Here is a 21,684-nt window from a genome sequence, read left to right on the forward strand (position 1 = left end):
TGGCTGTGGAATTTATTTTTTTTTAAGATTTATTATTTTTTTATTGGAAAGCCAGATATACACAGAGGAGCAGAGATAGAGAGGAAGATCTTCTGTCTGAAGGTTCACTCCCCAAGTGGCCGCAATGGCCAGAGCTGAGCCAATCCAAAGCCAGGAGCTTCTTCCAGGTCTCCCACATGGGTGCAGGAGCCCAAGGCTTTGGGCCATTCTGTACTGCTTTTCTAGACCACAAGCAGGGAGCTGGATGGGAAGTTGAGCTGCTGGGATTAGCACCTGCTCCCATATGGGATCCTGCTGCATTCAAGTAAGGACTTTAGCCGCCAGGCTACTATGCCGGGCCCTGGAACTTATTATCTGAACAAGTGACGCTGACTGGTTAATAAAAGAAGAAAGTGACTTTAAAATGTATTGAGAAGCAGGTATTTGACCTAGTGCCAAGATGCATATATTGCATCTTCAAGTGCCTGGAGAGGCAGCAGTGAAGGCTCAAGGATCAGGTTTCCATCTGTTGGCTCCTTCCTCCAACAACTGCAAAAGCCAGAGCACATCCAAAGCTAGGAACCAGGTGCTTCTTCTGTGTCTCTCACATTGGTGAAGGTACCCAAGCACTTGGGCCATCCTCCACTGATTTCTCAGGCCATAAGCAGGGAGTTGGATCAGAAGTGGAGCAGCCAGGACATTGGCATCCATGTGGGATGCTGGTACTTGCAGGTGTAGGATTAGCCTGCTGAACTACTATCCCAGCCCCAATATCCCATTTTTCTACATTCTAGAAAGAGCTGATTGGATGTGAACGCTCCATGCATGCATTCAGATTTGCTTCTTGAAGTTCCAGTCTCTTTCAGGGACCCTTCTTGCATCAGATCTCTCCAAGAGGCTCCTTTCCATTTTCCTCCTAAAACTTTGCAGCAGTGTGTGACTGCCATCCAGATCACCAGCTGGGAAAGAAGGATCCCGTCCCCTAGCTGGGGCTGTGTGGCTGGAAGACAGCACTAAGCTGTAAGCCCTCTTTTGGGGTTTGCCTTGGCTGAAAGACACTAATTTGTTATGGTCACTCCTTGGTAGTTTACACACAATATCACCAACTGGACATGAAGTTCCCAGCTTCAGCCAGTGCAGGACAACTGAAGGGCTAGCCCAGCTCCAGTGCGGGCCTTCGCTGGGTCTGTTTCACAGCTCACCTTCCCTTTCTCTGTCCAATCTTGCGTCCTCTTCCTCTTGGAGCTGTTGATCCTAGAAACACTGCTGATAAGCCTCCTGCATGCCGACCTCCAATTACCCTCTGTTGCCTGGTGTTGCAAATACGCAACAACCTGCTCTGTCATAACGAACCACAACCACAAGCCTGTCCTCCCAACTGCTATGACAGAATTTTGCTTTCATATTTCAGCACATATATAAATCACACATACACACACATGAAGAAATGGAAGGATAAATTAGAACAGATAGATAATTCTAAGCCTCAGTGGACAAGTTTGTACATGCCCATGAAGTTCCATCTGTTGTTAGGGGACATGAGTCTGATTTACCACACAGGATTCAGTTAAAAGCAGTCACGATGCAGAACAGACCCAATGGGATTAGAATGGAGACACAAAATAGCAATGTTCTTTCCCCAAACTCAAAACATTTACATGCTTGGTTTTTCCCATGAAGAGGAGGGCCAATTTTATGCTAGCTCTCTAGCAAAAATGTTAAGAGCCATGCCTGAAGTTCAACAAGAAAAGCAATATGAAACACATGAAAATAATTCAAATATCCTGACTTCAAATTCACTACAACCATTTCTTTAGATACGAAGGTCATCTGATAAACATTTTTAGTGTGAACCCATCATCACATGCACAAGGTAGGACTGTTGTACCTAAGTTGACCACACCGACTTGTAAAATATCCTTCTACCTCAGCTAAATCCACTACCTAAATTATGCTTTGGAAAACAGATTCCACTAATCACTAGAATATTAATCTATGCCCTCTCTGCATATTCTTGCAATACATTTTATATTACCTTTACAAATGAAAATCATTACCCTAAGGTAATTCTGTTTATATTTTTCTATCAATGAACCAATCAAACCATGTTTATTACTTACCACCATGATGGTTTAAGAAAATATTCAGGCAGCAGTCTATAAAACCCTATCACTATCACTAACTACCCTGCATAACACGTCAGGGGCTGACCCGAGAGGGCAGTGTGTCTGAAAGGAACTGGCGCTCCTGCCGGGAGAAGATGGCCTGAGAGGGAGAGGGGCCCAGAGGTCAGTTCCGTTCCGCACTTCCCCCTCTGAACATAATGGCCTCCCTCACCTGAAAGACACATGTCCTTAGAGGGAGAAAAGTGCAAACATTCACCTCTTATTTGAAAACTAAAGACTTTTTATGTAAAACTCCCAAAGCTATGGGAGAGGGTCTGGGTTCTGAAAGAAAGAGACCCAAAAGCATTCACAGTCATAACAATCTGTCTTCAAGTGTGTCGTCTTTGTCTGGGTGCTTCTCTTCTTCCAGTCATGGAATGGAAGGAAGGGCCCAGATGCCCCTGCGTGGGCTGTGACGGCACCCGCGGGTGCTCCTGTGCTCCCTGGGCCATGGCTGCAGCTAAAAATTCACTCTGCTGTGCATCAGGCTCCACATTTGGGCAAAATTCAAGAGACTGAAAAATGAAACTGCCATCTCACAAAGAAGTATTCTAAAGCATAACAGCCAAGGGTTCTGTCCAAGGTTCCTTAAAGAGGAGAGGGGCTGGGACAAAACAACAGGCCCCAGCATGGCAGAACATGGAAGAAAACACCACTCACCAAAGTGAAACTTCGGGACCGGGAACTGCTGCTTCGACTCTCCAAACTGCCCCCTCTGCTGCAGTCGCTGAGGCCGCAGCTGGGGGCCAGGTCGGTGTCCATCTCTGGGGAGTCTGGTTTCTGCTGGCCCACAGGCATCCCTACAGAAACCTCAGCTCCTGGCGGCTCACAGAAGGTCCGGAAGGAGCCACGGGCCCATTCTGTGGAGGAGGACGACTTCTAGAGAAAGCAAAAGAATGACACTCTGTGAGCCCAAGCATCAGAGGTCTTAGAGCTTGTCAAGTTCAAGAGACTTGGCTTGAGCCCGAGTCCCCTGCAGTCACAGACCTGACCGTGAGACTCCGCGGACTCAGGAACCCTCAGTCAATCTGTATGGGGCGCTGGTGTCTACATCTCCTTCCTACTACCACCCACTCCGAAGATAAAAAATCATCTGCAAGGGGAGACAGATGCAGTAGAAGTGACTTTGGGGCTGGAACCCGATGACTGCTATGGCGATACCTTCTGCACCGAGAGGCTATACTTTGGTGCTCCCACACAGTCATGCTCTGGCTTGCCATGCCTTTTCTGCTTCGGATGCCACAGAAGGGCAGCTCCTTCCTCAGCTCACTGAAGTTCAGAGCTACTCTCGGCCAGCAAGGGCTGAGCAGCCACCAGTGGGAGCTGGGTCAACATTTCTAAGGTTAAGGACTTTTGGACACCTTGATGTTACTGCAGCTTCTTCTTGTTCTTCCTCTTTCTTAAAGGCAGAATGACAGAGAGTGAGACAGAAATACAGACAGACTGTATATCTACTGGTTCATTCACCAAATGGCTGTAGTAATCAGGTGGGACCAGACCAAAGCCAGGATGCTGGAACTCTATCCAGATCTCCCACGTGGGTGGCAGGGACCTAGGTATTTGGACCATCTCTGACCTGCTAGGTGCATCAGCAGGGAGCCCACTGGGAAATGTAGCAGTTAAGACTTCAGCAGGTGCTCATACGGATTGCCAGCATCACACATGGCAGCTTAACCCACTGTACCACAATGCCAGCCCAAAGCTACTGCAACTGCTACATAAAAAGTGATATAGAAATCAACATTATCTGGAAGTTCATGTTTTTACTTCCAGGAAAAAGACACCCTTATCAAGTGAGTCCTTTTAAGGTTCATACAGTCCTTTGACCACTTTAGCTGGAAATTCGACGAAACACTCCTGGGCAGACGCTTGGTGCTGTGGTTATGATGTCACTAGGGCACAGCCTATATCAAAGTGTCTGAATTCAATCCAAGTGCCGCCTGCTGTGCATGCTGGGAGACAGCAGGGGATGGATCAGGCACTTGGGTCCCCGCTGCCCACATGGATTCCTACTTCATAACTGTAGGTTTCTGCCTTTGGCATGGCTCAGTATTCACTGTTTTGTTTTTTTTTTTTTAAAGATTTATTTATTTTATTACAAAGTCAGATATACAGAGAGGAGGAAAGACAGGAAGATCTGCCGTCCGATGATTCACTCCCCAAGTGAGCCGCAACGGCTGGTGCTATGCCGATCTGAAGCCGGGAACCTGGAACCTCTTCCGGGTCTCCCACACGGGTGCAGGGTCCCAAAGCTTTGGGCCGTCCTCAACTGCTTTCCCAGGCCACAAGCAGGGAGCTGGATGGGAAGTGGAGCTGCCGGGACTAGAACTGGCGCCCATATGGGATCCCGGGGCGTTCAAGGTGAGGACGTAAGCCGCTAGGCCACACCGCCGGGCCCAGTATTCACTGTTGTGGGCATCTGGGGGAGGGAACCAGTGGACAAGATCTCAATCTCGCTACCTTTCAAAAACAACTAACAACTTTCTAGAAGATCAAAGAAGACTAATGGGAATAAGCCTTCTGTTAGTTAAAAAAGCAGTAGAAACATGATCATTTGTGGAGAAAGCTCCATTAGAGTTAAACACCTGTAACAGGACTGATCACTTGAAACTTTAAAAAGTAGTGTGGCAAAACTCAGAGAAAAATGCTGTAGACATCTCTGTAAAATCTTATTTATGTATTTCTCTGAGAGGCAGAGACACACACATAGTGAACATGCTTTCACTTGTCAGCTGACTTTCTGAATGACCACTGGAGCTAGCAGTGGTTCTGGCCAAAGCAAGGAGTCAGAAATACAACCCGAGTCTCACGCATGGTCACAGGGCCATCACGATGGCCTCCTGCATTACAGCCAAGAGCAGTCAGGAGCTGGGGCTGGACACTCTGGGACAAGATGTGAGCCTCTGCACCACCTTGGTTAACGCCCCTTCTTCCCATCCTCAGCTCGTTTCTCTTCACTTTTTAGGCAAGTTAGTACAGGTCAAATGCATGTTAGGGAATCACAAGAAGCTGAGCACACATCTGTCCTTTTTTTGTAAGGCAGTTTAAGTTTCATTTTATAATATGAAAACCTAATCAAAACCCAGATTACATACCTCACAGGGACCTGGGAAACACACACATACTCACTGTCTCTCTCTCTCTCTCTATCTCCCTCTCCCTCTATGGATGTCCCTGGTGGCTGGGGACAAGCCCAACGAGGTGGATGCATGGTCATGGCTCTATCCCTGGAGCCAGAGGGAGGTGGGACAGGCTCTGCCTCCAGATGGGAATATCTTCAGTCTTCCTGCTGTGCAGATGCCTGCCCCCTGACTCAGCTTAAAGTCATTCCTTTAACTCAGTGATTCAGCGCCTGGGGGGAAGCAGAGAGCTGAGGGCCCCAGTTTTCCCCACCCACAGGAGCATCAGGAACAACCAGTAGTAAAATACCAACTCGCCCTGGGCCATGAGGGTGCCTGGTGGATCTGCCTCAGCTGTAGGGAGGGATCTGGAATTTGGGTGTGGGTGAGCGAGGCGTGGCTGCAGAATGGGAACTTAACACACCACTCGGGAATACACCTTTTTCTCAAGCTACTGTACTTTTAACTCAAACCATACTTTTTAGACTTAGTATAAATTATTCTCTTGAAGGAGCAGGAGGAAGCTAACCAGAATTTGCCAGAAGAGTTGCCATTGAACAAGGGAAAACTTCTTCACCAGTTCAAGATATCGGCGACCTTTGGAGGAGTTAGTGCTCCCCTAGTGCTAGTGCCCTGGGAATTCAAAGGCAGCGGTCTACACAAAGTCCACTGTGAAGACAGCAAAGTCTTCTGAAGGGGAGGTCAGGGATGCATCTTCTCTGGGAAGGGAGCATGGGACAGAGGCAGGCAGGTCTGAGAGTACGGCCATGGCTTCGAGTCCAGAAAGGTCGTTCCCACCAGGAGACTTCTGCTCGGCCTGTCCACCCCAGGGTTCCCTTTTTGGGTGTGTAAACAGTGCACACTGTCAACGGTGCGGCCTGGGTCTAGGCTAACCCCTAGGAAGAAGCCAGCCCCATGGATAATGGAACTGACTTCCTGCAAGTGAACAGAGCGAGATTCACTAAGAAATGACAGGAAATTCAACATGATAGAAGCAGAAATACGAGCCAGGTGTGTTCCCAACCTGTCTTCTCTTTCACATTTCCTGATTTTAGTTCTCTCTCTCTTTTGCTTCAGTCTCATGTATTAATTGAACAAAGAGAGCAAGGACGCAGTCACAGCTGGTCCTTGTCTTAGTGAATCCACATTTGACCAGCAGGGCTCGGCCCAAGGTCAGCTGCTGAGCAGGGCAGTGGTTCCAGCAGATATGGTGGGTGGGCTGAGGTCATGAGGCAAGTGACCTCTGGCTCCCTGAAGTGAATGTACTGGAGCAAGAAGAGAGAAGGCATCTCCCTGCCCTCCAGAAATACCTGAAGTGACCTACCTAGCAGCCTGCATAGAGCCTTCCTCTCACCATCACTCCCCTCCATCTCAGCTCGAAATAGCCATGCTCAAGTATAATGAGTAACATGAGTAAGTAGGTCTTTCTGTCACTCACAGGAAAGCTTTGGTTTTGCCCAGTTGCACAACTAAATGACACTAAGCAACACCATCCACAAGTACAGGGGTTTGTAGCCTTGTCACACAACCAAAGCTTTGTAACATCAGTTCCTCTCTCAGTTGTCAAGCTTCACAACTTTTCTTCCTGAGTCTTCTACCTCATTCAGGACCACTTTAGAAAGTACCTCCGTTACTGCCTTGGCCATGAACTATTCTTTCATTTTCATCTTTTGTACACCCTGACCATATCACTGTTGGATTAATCTTCACTTGATCTTAGCCAAAAGGCTGAGAAGCAATAGTTGTTGGATTAATCTTTCATGTCCCACTCTCCTGAAAGCTGTAACCCGCTGGCAACAAGCTTTCAAATGAGCCAGTACCTGCTTCAACCTGAACCTTATCTTCCTTTCCAATCTAAGCAAATCCTTTGATGTTTACTGGTTTTCTACATCACACTGAGCAGATTTGGGGGGAAACAGAGGAAAAAGAGTCAACCTTTCATAGAGAAATTGCACATTGGCTCTGCTTCTTAATTGAGACACTGCAGTAGAAACTGGAACTCAGACCCGGATCTACTGAATATATTCACAGGAATAACGCATGGGCACACATGGGACTCATGGGAGTCCCATGAGTGATTCTGCGATCTAGCTTCAACTCTAATGGAAGATAGATGTATAACTAAGTTCTGTGCCAACCTCCTGGGAGGGCTGGAAGACTTGACAGCAAAGGTGAAAAGTAAGGCAAGCCTTGAGGACTGTGTGAGGTTTAAGAAGACTGACAGTTAAGTTCTGATGCCCAGTCCAAACACAAAAAAAGAAAAAACAAGATGCAGAAAAGCTTAACCTACCTGAAAAATGGTGAGCGATTAGGGCAAAGCACTGAACGTAACTAAAGCACAAGGTACAGCATGAGCTGCAAAGGAGATAAGATAAGTGCACGTGGAGCAACATGACCAACTTGTCCAGAGTAAAAACAAAAAAGGGTTTGAATTTGGAATTTCATCCACAGTGATGGGAAACCAAAAATGAGCTGATATACACAGTAGAGTGGCATGATCACACGTACAGCTTAGAAGGATAACTTCGGCAACTTTGGATGGGCAGGGGAAGAACTTATAAGCAATTTTGATAACTTGGTATTGCACATTATTTTTTTTTTAAAAAATGAGTTGGCAGGTGTTCAATCTAGCAGTTAAAACTCTGGGTTAACTGAATCCCACATTAGAGAGCCTGGGATTGAACACCAGTTTGGCCTAACTTCAGCTTTCTGGTAATGTAGGCCCTGGAACGCATTGGTAATGGTTGAGGTAATTGTGTCTCTGCCCCTCATGTGGGAAATACAGAGAGCGTTCTTGGATCCTAGCTTTAGCTTGGCCCAGGCTTGGCTATGTGGGCATCTGGACAACCATGGGTGTCAGATTTCCATCTGTTTGTCTTCAAGAGAAAAATAAAACAAGTTTGAAAAAAAAGGAGAAAACATTTCAGATTTTCATATAAAGAAAATTGGAGTTTGCTACCAATAGATCCCTATTAAAAATGATATGCCAAGACCAGCGCCATGGAGTAATGAGCTGGGCCTCCGCCTGCAGCACCAGCATCCCATATAGGCACTGGTCTGAGTCCCAGCTGCTCCAATTCTGATCCAGCTCCCTGCTGATGCTCCTGGAAAAACAGCAGAGGATGGTTCAAGTACTTGGGCCCAAGCACCCCTGTGGGAAGACCCAGGCCCAGCTCTGGCTATTGCAGCCATCTGGGGAATGGACCAGCAGTTGGAAGATCTCCATCTGTGTCTCTCCCTCTCCCTCTGTAACTCTGCCTTTCAAATAAAAACAAATAAATCCTAGTAACAACAACAAAAATGACAGTGCCTGGCATGGTAGCCTAGTAGCTAAATCCTCACCTTGCATGAGCCGGGATCCCATATGGGTGCCAGTTTGTGTCCCAGTTGTTCCACTTTCCTTCCTGCTCCTTGCTTGTGGCCTGGGAAAGCATCATGTGGCTGTGGGGATTAAATCACTGACTGGGATGGCCACATCCTGTACAGGAGTGCTGGTTCAAGTCCCAGCTGCTCTGCTCTTTGGAGTCGTTTCCTGCTGACACGCCTGGAAAGGCAACAGAGGATGACCCAGGCACCTGGCTGCCTGCACCTGGATAGAGCTCCTGGGCCTGCCTTCTACCTGGCCTTGCTCCAGCTTTTGTGGACACTGGGGAGCAAATCAATGAATCAAAGATTGATCTATGTCTCTCTACCACTTTGTCTTTCAAATAATAAAACTTTTAAAAAGCCAGAAAATCAATCAGTGGGCACAGAAAGTTTTCTAATGACAACAGAAGATCCAGAAAGCTTTTTCTGGAGCTTTTTCAGACATTCAAAGAACAAATAACACCAAGCTTACAGAAAAAGAACATCCCATCTCATTTTGAATCATCTGAAACCTTTATACGAAAACACGTACAAGAAGGTAAAAAATACAGGCCAACTACACCTAGGAACACAGATGAAGGGGCTGGCATAGTGGGTTCAGCCACTGCCTGCAATGTCAGCATCCCATATCCACAGGTTCAAGTCCCCATTGCTTCACTTTTAACCACTCCTGTTGCATGCTAGCATGCTGTGTTTTATTTGTACATGCTAAGCCACATACCAAGCAAGCAAAAAAAAAAAAAAAAAAAAAAAGCACTCACAGAAGAACTTGTAAGAAAAAGATAAACAGGCCTGGCGCTGTGGCCTAATGGCTAAAGTCCTCGCCTTTAACGCACCAGGATACCATATGGGCGCCAGTTCTAATCCCGGCGGCCCCATTTCCCATTCAGCTCCCTGCTTGTGGCTTGGGAAAGCAGTTGAGGACAGCCCAAAGCCTTGGGACCCTGTACCCACGTGGGAGACCTGGAGGAGGTTCCTGGCTCCTGGCTTCAGATCGGCACAGCATCAGACATTGTGGCCACTTGGGGAGTGAACCATTAGGCGGAAGATCTTCCTCTCTGTCTCTCCTCCTCTCTGTATATCTGACTTTCCAATAAAAATAAATAAATCTTAAAAAAAAGATACACATATCATTATTTGGAAATAATTACTATCTGGGTAGAAAACTAAAGAACCCATAAATTACTAAAGGAACAGGAAATTAATAGTTTCTACATATAAATAAAAATTGAAAACTCAAATTAGCCACAAACAATGCATATAATTAGCCACCATTAAAAATAAATATACTATATTTGCATATAGCCATTTGTATACTAGAGGTGGATCTAAAAAATATAAATAAAATTTTATGGAAAAAATGTTATTAAAAGACAGCAAAGAACTAAAGAGATAAAGTTATTTCAAAGAAGAGCTGTAGGACACAAGTTCTAGCTCTGAGACAAACATAACAAACACAGTAAGAGGCTCAGACACTGTACGCTATAAGTTGCAAAGATTGTTTTGCCTTAATCTGCAATTCAACTTGAAGAAGTTTTCATTTCCATAGTCAATTTTTTAAAGATTTATTTTAATTTCTTTTATTGGAAAGTCAGATATACAGAGAGGAAGAGACACGAAGAAGATCTTATGTCTGTTGATGCACTCCCCAGGTGGTCACTTAGGAGCTGTGCTGATCTGAAACCAGGAGCCCGGAGCCTCTTCCGGGTCTCCCACTCAGGTGCAGAGTCCCAAGGCTTTGGGCTGTCCTCCACTGCTTTCCCAGGCCACAAGCAGGAAGCTGGATGGGAAGTGGGGCCGCTGTGATTAGAACTGGTGCCCATATGGGATCCAGGTATGTGCAAGGCGAGGACCTTAGCCACTAGGTTACTGCACCAGGCCCCATATAGTCGAATTTATCAGCCTTTCTGCTTATGGCTCAAGGTTTTTCAACTTAAAAAGGCCTTTTCTATCCTCAGAATATAAATAAAAGCACCCTCCATATTTTATACTAGCATTTTTATGGTCTTTTCACATTTAAAGATATGCTTCAACTTGAATTTAAAGTCCTGTAACTGGGACCAGAGTGGTGGTGCAGCAGTATAGGCTGCACTGAAACAGTCACAGAGCAGGCGCCCCTCCCAGTCCAGCTCCTCCTTGCCAAGGTGCCTGCAAAACAAGTGGAAGATCTCGATGGAAGCCCTGACTCCGGAGGTTTGCTTGGGTTTTTGTTTCTTTTGTTCTGTGGTTCTTTTGGCCTGGCCATGCATGGACGGTTGTAGTCTTTTGGGTAGTGAACCAGCAGATGCAAGATCATTTTCTCTGTCACTTTGCCTTTCAAATAAGTAATTGTTAAAAATTAATGTGAGTATGTGAGAGATTCATTCCTTGCACTCAAGCCATGAAGACTAATCAACTGCTCAAATGTGTGTAATAAAAAACCCATCTTTTCATTATTTTGAAAAAAAAAAAAAGACAATTTTCTTTTACATTAAACAATTATGCTTCTTTGGTTCTATTTCTAACTCTCCTATTCTGCTCCAGGAATCTTTCTAGTCATTAATCATAAGATGAAACTTAATGTTAATAAAGGTAATTAATTTGTCTATATCAAAATTATAGGCACCATCAACAATGTTAACAAAAGTATGGCAAGCTAGTAGAAAATATTTACTATGCTGAGTGATTCCAGAACTGAGAGAGAGACAGATAGCTCTTGTAACTTAACAAGAAAAACAAGAAACTCATCAGGAAAAAAATAAAAGTAAACAAAACACACGGAAAAGGGTCCTTACAAGGTCATAAGAGCGGATACCAGGTGACTAAGAAGTTCTGAGAAGTGTGCAACACCAGCAGAAGACAAAATAAGGACAAACTGAAAGTACCCTGAGACACTGCTTTTATCCTACTGGATTAGCAAAAATTAGATAATGAAAAAATATTAAGTGTTTCCGAGAATGTGGGCAAACAGGAATCTGTACCGCGGCTGGGAGTGGCAGACCAGCACCAGCATTCCGGCAGCACTTTCTCAAACTAAGCGTGTCCTGTGACCCAGAAGCCACACTACTCGGGCCTCTCTCTGTGGGAATGCTCCACCAGGAACCCACAGGAACATACACAGAGGCAGTTATCTCCCCATGGCTGGCAGCAGAGTACAGCCAAGGGCCCTCTGGGTTCATCCAGCACCGAGAACTCCAGGAATAAGCAACAACAGAGGTTACTGCGGAACGCTCGGTATCACTTGGGAGCAGTCCACTGGATGATGGCAGGAACACAGCAGGCAACGTTAGGATTAGTTTCTTAGCACAGTGCCGTGGATGGTAGTGTTGCCTTACCCTCGACCCTTGCTGCCACTTTATGCAGTTTCAGTTACTCAGTCAAACTGCGGTCTGAAAACATTCATGGAAAATTCCAGAAATAAACAACCCGTAACTTCTAAATTGCATGCCGTTCAAGTAGTATTATGACCCTGCACACTGCCCTGCTCCATCCTGCCTGGGATGTGAATCAGTGCCCTGTCCAGCGTAGCTACACTGCACATACTTCTAACCTGTTACCACTCAGTAACATCAATCACAGAATCAAATAACCTTTGTTTTACTTTAAAATGCCCCCAAAGCACAAGGCTGGTAATGCTAGGAATCCCAAACCCATAAAAGTGCTTCCTTTAAAAATAATAAGTTTTATTTCCTTATTTGAAGGCAGAGTGACAGAAAGGAGGGGAAGAGACAGAGAGAAAAGGATCTTCCATCTGCTGGCTCACTCCACAAATGGCTACATAAGCCATGGCTGGTGCAGGCCAAAACCAGGAGCCAGGAGCCCACCGGGATTTCTCCACTGGGATGGCAGGTGCCTGAGCCATCAGCTGTTGCCTCCAGGTGCATCAGCAGGAAGCTAGACCAGAGGTGGAGGCAGGATTCTTGCTGATACTCTGCCCCGTGATGTATACATTGTAAGGCATGGCGTAACCAGCTGTGCATAACACCTACCCCTTCTTCCTCTTATAAATTGTCTTTATTTATTCATTTGAAAGGGTGACAGAGAAAGGCAGATTTAAGTGACAAGGTGAAAGTTCACGACTTAATTATGATAGAAAAAAATAATCATAAGCTAAGGGTGCTATGATCTGCAAGAAACAATCTTATGAATCCGGCGTAGTAGCCTAGTGGCTAAAGTTCTCACCTTGCATGCACCGGGATCTTGTGTGGGTTCTGGTTTGTGTCCCAGCTGTTCCCCTGCCCATCCAGCTCCCTGCTTGTGTCCTGGGAAAGCAGTGGAGGATGGCCCAAAGCCTTGGGACCCTGCACCCACTTGGGAGACCCAGAAGAATCTCTGGGCTCCTGGTTTCAGATTGGCTCTGCTTTTGCCATTGTGGCCACTTGGGTAGTGAACCCATGCATGGAAGATCTTTCTATCTCCGACTTTTTGCAAGTGTGCCTTTCCAATAAAATATAAATTAAAAAAAAACAATCATATCAGTGAAGTTGAGAAGGTGAAATAATGCATGCTAGCTTTGCTGTCACATTTGAAACTTCAAAAGCTACAGCAAGGGGTGGGAAAGGGCTACCTTAAAATGAAAAGATGAGTGGCAGCAGGCATCTACTAGGAGTTTGGGAGGATGTGCCCCTCAGACAGGGATGGCTGTTGTAGATACATTTAATATAACACACACACATTGTCTTATACATCTGCATGCAGGATCACAGGGCAATGATAAGGATGAGGTAGTGAGGGCGTGTGTGACGACCTGACTGCCCTACACCTAGACAAGGGTACCTGACTGTAGATTTACAGAGGAGGACAGAGAGAAAGATTTTCCATCTGCTGGTTCACTCCCCAAATGGCCACAATGACAGGAGCCGATCTGAAGCCAGGAACCAGGAGCTCCATCTGGGTCTCCCACTCGGATGCAGGGTCCCAAGGCTTTGAGCTGTCTTCGACTGCCTTCCCAGGCCACAAGCAGGGAGCTGGATGGGAAGTGGAGCAGCTGCAACATGAACTGGAGCCCATATAGGATCCCGATACTTGAAGGGGTAGGATTTGTCAACTGAACCATTGTGCTGGTCCCTGCTTGCTTGCTTTGTTTTTTAAGCACCAGATCCCTGCTGCTGGAAAACAGGAGGTTTCCTAGAGGAATGAGGAAAGATGATTTCTCCAGTCATTTTAGACCTTTAAGCCATTGAGAAGCCCAGCATTGAAGGAGACCATGGTGGACTCATAGGCAGGGAACCAGGAGGGAGGGGGAGATGACACACACCATCACTGGGCAATTCAGAGGGGATGCACTGGGGTGGGATGGCTCTAAAGGAAGAGGAGAAATTCTGAGGACAAACTTTCCTTAGACACAATAAGCTCTGACTCCATTAGAGACAGGTTAGCCAGACTGAATTACTGAAGATCCCAGGCTTTCCTACAGAGAGGTCAAACAAAAATCACACAGTCAATAACTGCATATTTGGTAGTTCTGATCAGAAGAGTGGAAAAGCTGTTCTCCTTAAGAAAGAGACTCAGAACTCACTTTGCTTTAGTGTGTCCTGCATCTCGCCTTAATATCAGAACTGCTCCAACTCATTGCCAGTACACACTTGTCCCAAAGGAAGAGATCCAGGTTAACTTGGAAGCTCACGGACCTACATGCAATAAAAATTTACGGCCACTCCCTCCTCGTTCAGACATTAACTCACACTGTTAATGCACAGTCAACAGAAGCAAGCTGAGCAGAGAAGACAGCCCCCTTTCCATCTCAGGCTGTCCACTATGGTAACACCAGGGAGCACACCTACGCTCCACGGCAGAGTCAACACACACAGCTTTGGATTAGGGCAAAGGCAACAGGCACATCTAATGGGGCAGGATCAATGCGCACACCTATAGATAATGAGAGTAGTCTGCCCATTGATAGACGAGGGCAGGCTTCACATGCACACCTATAGATTAGGCCAAGGGCAGGGAGCATACCACAGACCAGGGCAGAACTGAAGCTCCACCTAATTCCTATTCTTTGATCACTTTATTCTCTCACTTGCATTTGTAAGAATTTGGGGAAGATCTGTTCTGCAATGATGTAGACAAAACAATATTAGGAAAGCAAACTATGTTTGAAACTTCATCCTGGAAAAGAAAAGAAAAAAACCCTAATATGGGCCCAGCGGCGTGGTCTAATGGCTAAAGTCCTCACCTTGAACGCACCGGGATCCCATATGGGCACCAGTTCTAATCCCGGCAGCTCCACTTCCCATCCAGCTCCCTGCTTGTGGCCTGGGAAAGCAGTTGAGGATGGCCCAAGGTTTTGGGACACTGCACCCGTGTGGGAGACCCGGAAGAGGTTCCTGTTTCCCGGCTTCGGATCGGCACAGAACCGGTCGTTGCGGCTCACTTGGGGAGTGAATCATTAGACGGAGGATCTTCCTCTGTCTCTCCTCCTCTCTGTATATCTGACTGTAATAAAAATAAATAAATCTTAAAAAAAAACCCTAATATGATGACTTAAAAGCCATGCGAGTTTCAGAATATTGACCTTCAACAACGTTTAAACATGAGAGACTTTCACAGGGGAACTGTTTTTGAATCACCACAGCTCATTAGCATGCGTGGACTTTTTCATATGGTTCAACAAATGGGTGAAAACAAAGATCAGGAAACACAAACCAGCCCTTGTGGGCCCGAATGCTAGTGGCTCCTGACAACCCTGGTTCATATGGACACAAACTGAGTGTCATTTATGCTGTATGCACTTTGCTCTGATTTTAAAGTTATTAAAAGTTTACTTTTATATTTTCTGTGTTAATGGTTCTGTGTTAATTCCTGTTTTATGTAAATCCTGTCCTAAAAATGAGTTTTACAAGAATGCCTTTACTAGAAAATTCTATTATAGTTTAATGAGATCAATTCATAAATTAAAAGGAAACTGGGTACTGATGCTCTTTCCTTCTCTTACATTCAACCTAATTACGGCTTAAAAATAATCCTAAACTAAATTAATCATTTCCTCCTCCCCCTCAAAATAGCTTGTACACTATTTCCATGAAAACAGGGTTGTATTCTAGTTCCCACAGCACACGGGATAGTTCTGAGCACAGCTTTCTCCAGTCTGCCATTCACCCAGCAAGCACAGCATCGCACCCTCCTGTCCCACAGGATGTAAGCAGAGGGACTGAGCAACCCACAGAGGCAACACGCAATGGCTGGGCCTCAAACCTCCCAAGCATTTCCGTTCTTGATCCAGTACAACGACCCCCAGAAAATCAACAGGCATTTGTAATATGCTTTCTGAAACCTCAGGTCACTTGTGGTGCCACTGGCTGGTCAAGTTGGCAGAGGTTTTTCACTGTGCTAATCTACACTGCCAAGGAGCCATGTGTAAGAACATAAGGCTTTGCAGTATCTCTCCATCCTGGCTTCAGCTTATCTCTTCCACCTTACTTTCCACAACCGGAACCTTCTGCTCCTGTCCAAGTCTCCGTGAAGTGCTGCTCAGCTGTGAGCACCCTCGTCCTCCACTCCTGCGGCTCTCTTCCCAGTCTTCAAAGCCCCACTCAATCCCCTGCCTGACCTCCCTTCCCAACCTCCTGCGGACGGCCCCGCCTGGCTCCTGCTGCACTGTTTACAGTGCACCTGTTTGACTGATATGACCGCTCACATCAGCTTTCTTTCTTTCCTCCAATTAGATTACAAACTCCTTACACAGTGGTTTTCAATTCAGCCACACGTTTTAGATAATACTAAAACACAGATTTAGTCAATATCCATTATGTAACCAAAATTCAAACTGTAAACCTATAAAACCACATTTAAAAAAAACATGAAAACAGATTTTAAAAAGAAAAGCGTAAACACTTAGCAGTAGTTTCAAACATGTTAAGACAGTTGTGCTGGGTGGGAGTTGGAAGGCCTGGTGTGATGACTCAATTAGCTAATCCTCCTCCTTTAAGTGCCAGTATCCCATATGGACACTGGTTCGTGTCCTGGCTACTCCACTTCCCATCCAGCTCACTGACTGCTTGTGGCTTGGGAAAGCAGTAGAGAATATCCCAAGACCATGGAAGAACTGGAAGAAGCTCCTGGCTCATGGCATTGAATCAGCTCAGCTCTAGCTGTTTTGTGGTTATTTGGGGAGTGAACCAGCAGGTGGAAGTTCTATCTCTCCTTCTCTCTGTAAATCTGCCTTTCCAATAAAAATAAATAAATCTCTCTCTATAAAAAAAAAAAAAAAGATTGTGGGTCCTGAGTGGTAGCCTAGCGGCTAAAAGTCTTTGCCTTGCAAGTGCCAGGAACCCATGTGGGTGCTGGTTTGTTTCCCGGCTGCTCTACTTCCCATCCAGCTCCCTGCTTGTGACCTGGGGAAGCAATGCAGGATAGCCCAAAATCTTGGGACCCCGCACCCGCGTGGGAGACCCGGAATAAGCTCCTGGCTCCTGGCTTGGACTGGCTTAGCACCGGCTGTTGTGGCCACTTGAGGATTAAACCAGCAGACAGAAGAAGATTTTTCTTTCCGTCTCTCCTTCTCTCTGCAAATCTGATTTTCTAATAAAGATAAATCAATCTTTAAAAAAAAAGATTGTTATACTATTCATGGCCTGTCAATCATACTTTTAGATCAAATCCTTCACATGTTCTCATGTAGGGGAAGTATATATCATTACAGATTTCATTCAAGGTATCTGGGGAAGCTTGAGGGGAGTGACTTCAATCACAGCTATAAAGGAGATGCTTAATCACAAAAATATATTAAACAGTTGGCACTAGCCAACTGGAGAAGACCCAGGTGGAGAAGACCCTCCATTCACTGGTTCACTTCTCAAATGCCTCCAACAACCAGGTCTACTAGGCCAAGCCAAAAGCAAGAACCAGAAACTCCATCCAGATTTCCCATGGGAGTGGCAGGAGCCCAGGGACTTGCCTTCCAGGTGCCTCAGCAGGGAGCTGGATTGGCAGGGCAACAGCAGGACCAGAAGCAGGCAATCTTCTGAGATGCAGACATTCAGCTTATGCCACAGGACCACAGGGCCCATGCCTGGCTCAGAACTTTTAAAATGCTAATGCAGTGAGCAGTCTAGCACTTTATATAGTTAACCTTTTTTTTCCAAATTGGGTTTTGCCTGATTTCTGAAATGTCTTTATGTTAAACACTAACTGGCATTCAAGGGTATTAAAACCAAATAAAAAATAAAAGGCTAGCAATTTTACTTCTCCCAAAGGAAAAAAAACCCATGTTTTCATTTATCCATTTTTTTGAAAAGTCATTTCTGAACAATGAAGAAAACCAAAGCTGATTTCAAACTGTCTCCACTGTAAATAGTTCCAGCTATTAATAGGAGGCAATCATTTACTCAGCACCAGACACCACATAAAAGTAGCTGATTCGCCTACACTTACGCAAACAGGTTTACCAGGTAGTCTCACCTGGGCAGGCCCTGAGGGCCGACGACTCTGACTACCACTTTATCATCACTGAGTCAGATGCAAAAACTAGATTTTCCAAAAGCAAATCTCACCTGAAGATGGCCTGGACTAGCTGTTTGATTAGTGCCCAGTAACAAATAACAATAATAATAATAATAACAACAACAACAACCATAAGTGACAGGAGGGGAATAGAAAAATTATCAACAAGAGCAATGCCTAGTTGGAAATCTCTGCAAAGACAGACCTCACAATTTTTTCCTCTTTACTCATTTTTGAAAAAGTGATCTTCAGCAATTGACACTGTGGCACAGTGCATTAAGCCACTACCTGCAATGCTAGCATCCCATATGAGCACTGGTTCCACTTCCAACCCAGCTTCCTGCTGATGCATGTGGGAAGGCAGTGAACGACGGCCTAGGTCCTTGGGCCCCTACAGATCACAGCGCCTCGGATGGAGGCCCAGGATTCTGACTTCTGCCTGGCCTAAACAGCTATTGAGTCCATTTTAGGCCCCCTGTCACTCTGCGTTTTCAAATAAATAAGTCAACACATAAATAAATCTTTTCCCCCAAATCACGTTCAATATGCCTGTTACATTTCTGCATTATTGAGCAAATTTTTACCAAATAGAGGGAAAATCCCAGTCTAAGTTATTCTTTCTGAAAGAGTTTTTTATATTTCCTCTTCATGTACTCTCCAAATACTACTGTGCATCTATTACGTGTTGAACAAACATGTACTACTTTTGCAAGGAAGTAATAATTGTACCTTATTAGTTTACAAGGCTTTTCTCCCTAAGAAGCTTAGAATTTTTCTGTGCATCCACACAATGAAAATAAAGCTGACTTGGATCATGCTCATTTAGCATTTGTAGTTCTAATGGCTGGTTAGTCTGGAAGCTCAGGGTCTGATTTACATGTCCTAGCCCAAGTGGAACAGATTTAAATACAATCCACGGGGCGCAAAGCTCACCTATGACTTCTGGCTGGATTGATCCACTATCTCCAACTTCTAACCTCACCTTCCAGGGGTCTCTCCTGGTTAGCCCCACCAGGGAAAAGGACATAGAACATTTTACCAGGTCCAGTGTGGTAGCTCAACAGGCTAATCCAGAGCCGGGCAGCACTCGCATCCCATCCAGCTCTCTGCTTTTGGACTGGGAAAGCAGTGGAGGATGACCCAAACCCGAAAACTTCTCTCTGTCTCCTCTCTGTAAATCTGCCTTTCAAATTAAAAAAAAAAATTTAAAGGAAGGGATGGGCACACAGAGCTCCCTATCTCTTCCTATTTTGTTTCTGGGGATGCAGCAACAAACCCCCAAATCACCTGTTTCACACACAGCTTGTGGGCGCGCACACACACACACACACACCCTGTTTTAAAGAGGAAAAACACAGAGATTTTCAGTGCTCTCACAAGAAATGGGACAACCAAATGTCTGTTTAAAAAAAAAAAGTAACTGGATGATTCCAGCCACCAGCTAAGATATTACTATTTTCAGAAATTCAAGGATTGCCTTCAGTCTCAGTGAGAAAACAGAGCTCCTTTAAGTAGATCAGGAGTGCAGTCTGGTAATTAAGGAGAAACGTCTGCTGCTTACTGGTAAACCTCACCACCCTGAGGAGAATTTGCACAAAAAAACAAGACTGGAAGATACCAGACGTTTTCTGTGAATTTTGCAAGTGTGCTGGCTAAATTCATCCCATGGTTGAACAGGCAATGTTCCACAATGGTTAAATAATGAGTAGCTTTAATAACACAATGATGTTCATGGTATAGGTCAAACACAGCTGTATGCTGGGCACTGTATAGGGCTAACCTCATATTTTTAGAATTGAACTGATAATTAACATTGTAAGACAGGGAAAGTGTTACCTGAAAGGAAATTTTGGTTTGAAGTCTGGTTTTATTATGTGTGGATACCACAATGTTTTTCTTTGGTGCATGCCTCTAAAATCAATATGGGAGTCAACAGGAAAAAAATAACAGTCTGTTTCTGTCACATGTGTATTTTAAAGACCTTTGCTTTATAAAGTGGAACTGCCTGAGTTGGCAGGAACCTAGTTAACAATTCTCTGGCCAGCAAGTGGACACGGGGGACGATGGATCTTCACCCAGGAGGAAGTCAGGTGCAGTCCCTTCTGTGGATTCAGCAAGTCTCACAGGCCTGCTTCGAGCCCTCTACGCAAGACATTCTTTTTTGCACCAAGAATTCTATTCTACATTGTTAAGCATCTTTCCCATGTGCATGCCATCTTATCTTTACGTCTTCAATATTTTTATCTTCCTTTCCTCAATTCTGAACATTCTGTTCAAGTTACTCCTCAGTGCGCCAATGCCAAGTCCACAGCGCAGCCAGCAGCCAAAATCGGCTAACCACGACCTGACCTTTGATCCTTCTGTTCAAGACTCCCAAATGACAGGTTCAACTCTGCATGACAACCAAAGCTGCAATTCTTTTTTTCTTTTTTTTTAAATTTTGAATTTTATGATATCAAAGCTGCAATTCTAACCATTTTTGCCTAATTTTTCACTCTCCTCCCCTTACTGGCTCAGTTCTGACACTATATACTACAAGCAGATATTCTGACATCTCTGCTAGAAACACTGCTTCTGTTTTTTATTCCCCCAAAAGAGTAATGGATCTCTTTCTTATCAATTCATTTTTTTCCTGAAAAAAAAATTATGTCATTTGAGAGGTAGAGTGACAGAGAGAGGAACAGAGACTGAGAGAGATTTTCCATCTACTAATTCGCTCCCTAAATGCTACAACAGCCAGAACAGGGAACCAAAGCAGAAAGCACGAGCCCGGAACTGGATGGTAGGGACCCAAGTACTTGAGTAATCATCAGCTGCCTCCAGTGTATATTAGCAGGAAGCTGGATGGGAAGCGGATCAGCTGAGTGGCAGCTTAACCTGCTGTGCCATGAGGCAGGTCTGACTGATTAACTTCTTTTTTTTTTTTTTTTTTCTGATTAACTTCTGACACCATCTTTTATTAGATTGTTAAGTTTCTTTGAAGGCAGAATCCACTCCTTCTTGACTTCTATGCTTGTATTCCCAATTGTCTCTGACACAACAGCCACTTCAATGCAGCTTAAATCCCTTGATCTTCATATACAATACCAAACACACCACTGTAGGATGCTCCACTGACCAAGCTTATCTAGTTCTAGCGTAGTGCAAAGGAGTATAAGCTTTATATTTCCAACACAAGATAATTCTGTTCAGAAATGTGTGCAAGGCACAGTGCTGTGGCATTGTGCAATAAACTGCTGCCTGCAATGCCAACATCTCGTATGGTATTGGTTGTCCCAGTTGCTCCACTTCCAATCCAGCTCCCCATTAATGTGCCTGGGAAAGCAGCAAATCCATGGGCCCTGCCACCCACCTAGATGCAAGTCCAGCCCCAGGGGTTGTGGCCATTCGAGAAGTGACTTATCAAATGAAGGATTCTCTCTCTCTCTCTCTCTCTCTCTCTCTGCTGTTTTGCCTTTCAAATACATAATATCAAAAGAAGAAGAAAGGAATGTATGTAAGATGAACTACTTTGAATTAAGTCTGTACAGCAAAGTTATGGTGCATCAGTAATGGAAAAAATCTCCAGTTCCCAGGTCTGAGGAAGAGCCTAAGAAGCCACTCAGGCTACCCTTAAAATTTTTTTTGTTCTC

General features: G+C 45.0%; 1 protein-coding gene across 2 annotated transcripts in view; it reads right to left on the bottom strand.

The window, feature by feature from the left end:
- Window positions 1–21,684, bottom strand: part of PROSER2 (proline and serine rich 2) — a 56,202-nt gene that overhangs the window by 16,549 nt on the left and 17,969 nt on the right. For both annotated transcript variants that reach the window (XM_058669477.1, XM_004588519.2), the window contains one exon: window positions 2,805–3,023. In XM_058669477.1, the coding sequence (XP_058525460.1) occupies window positions 2,805–2,942 (138 nt within the window). In that variant the 5' untranslated portion in view covers window positions 2,943–3,023. The remainder of the gene's footprint in view (window positions 1–2,804; window positions 3,024–21,684) is intronic.

The sequence above is a fragment of the Ochotona princeps genome, chromosome 10 (genome assembly GCF_030435755.1).
Source record: "Ochotona princeps isolate mOchPri1 chromosome 10, mOchPri1.hap1, whole genome shotgun sequence".
NCBI lineage: Eukaryota > Metazoa > Chordata > Mammalia > Lagomorpha > Ochotonidae > Ochotona > Ochotona princeps.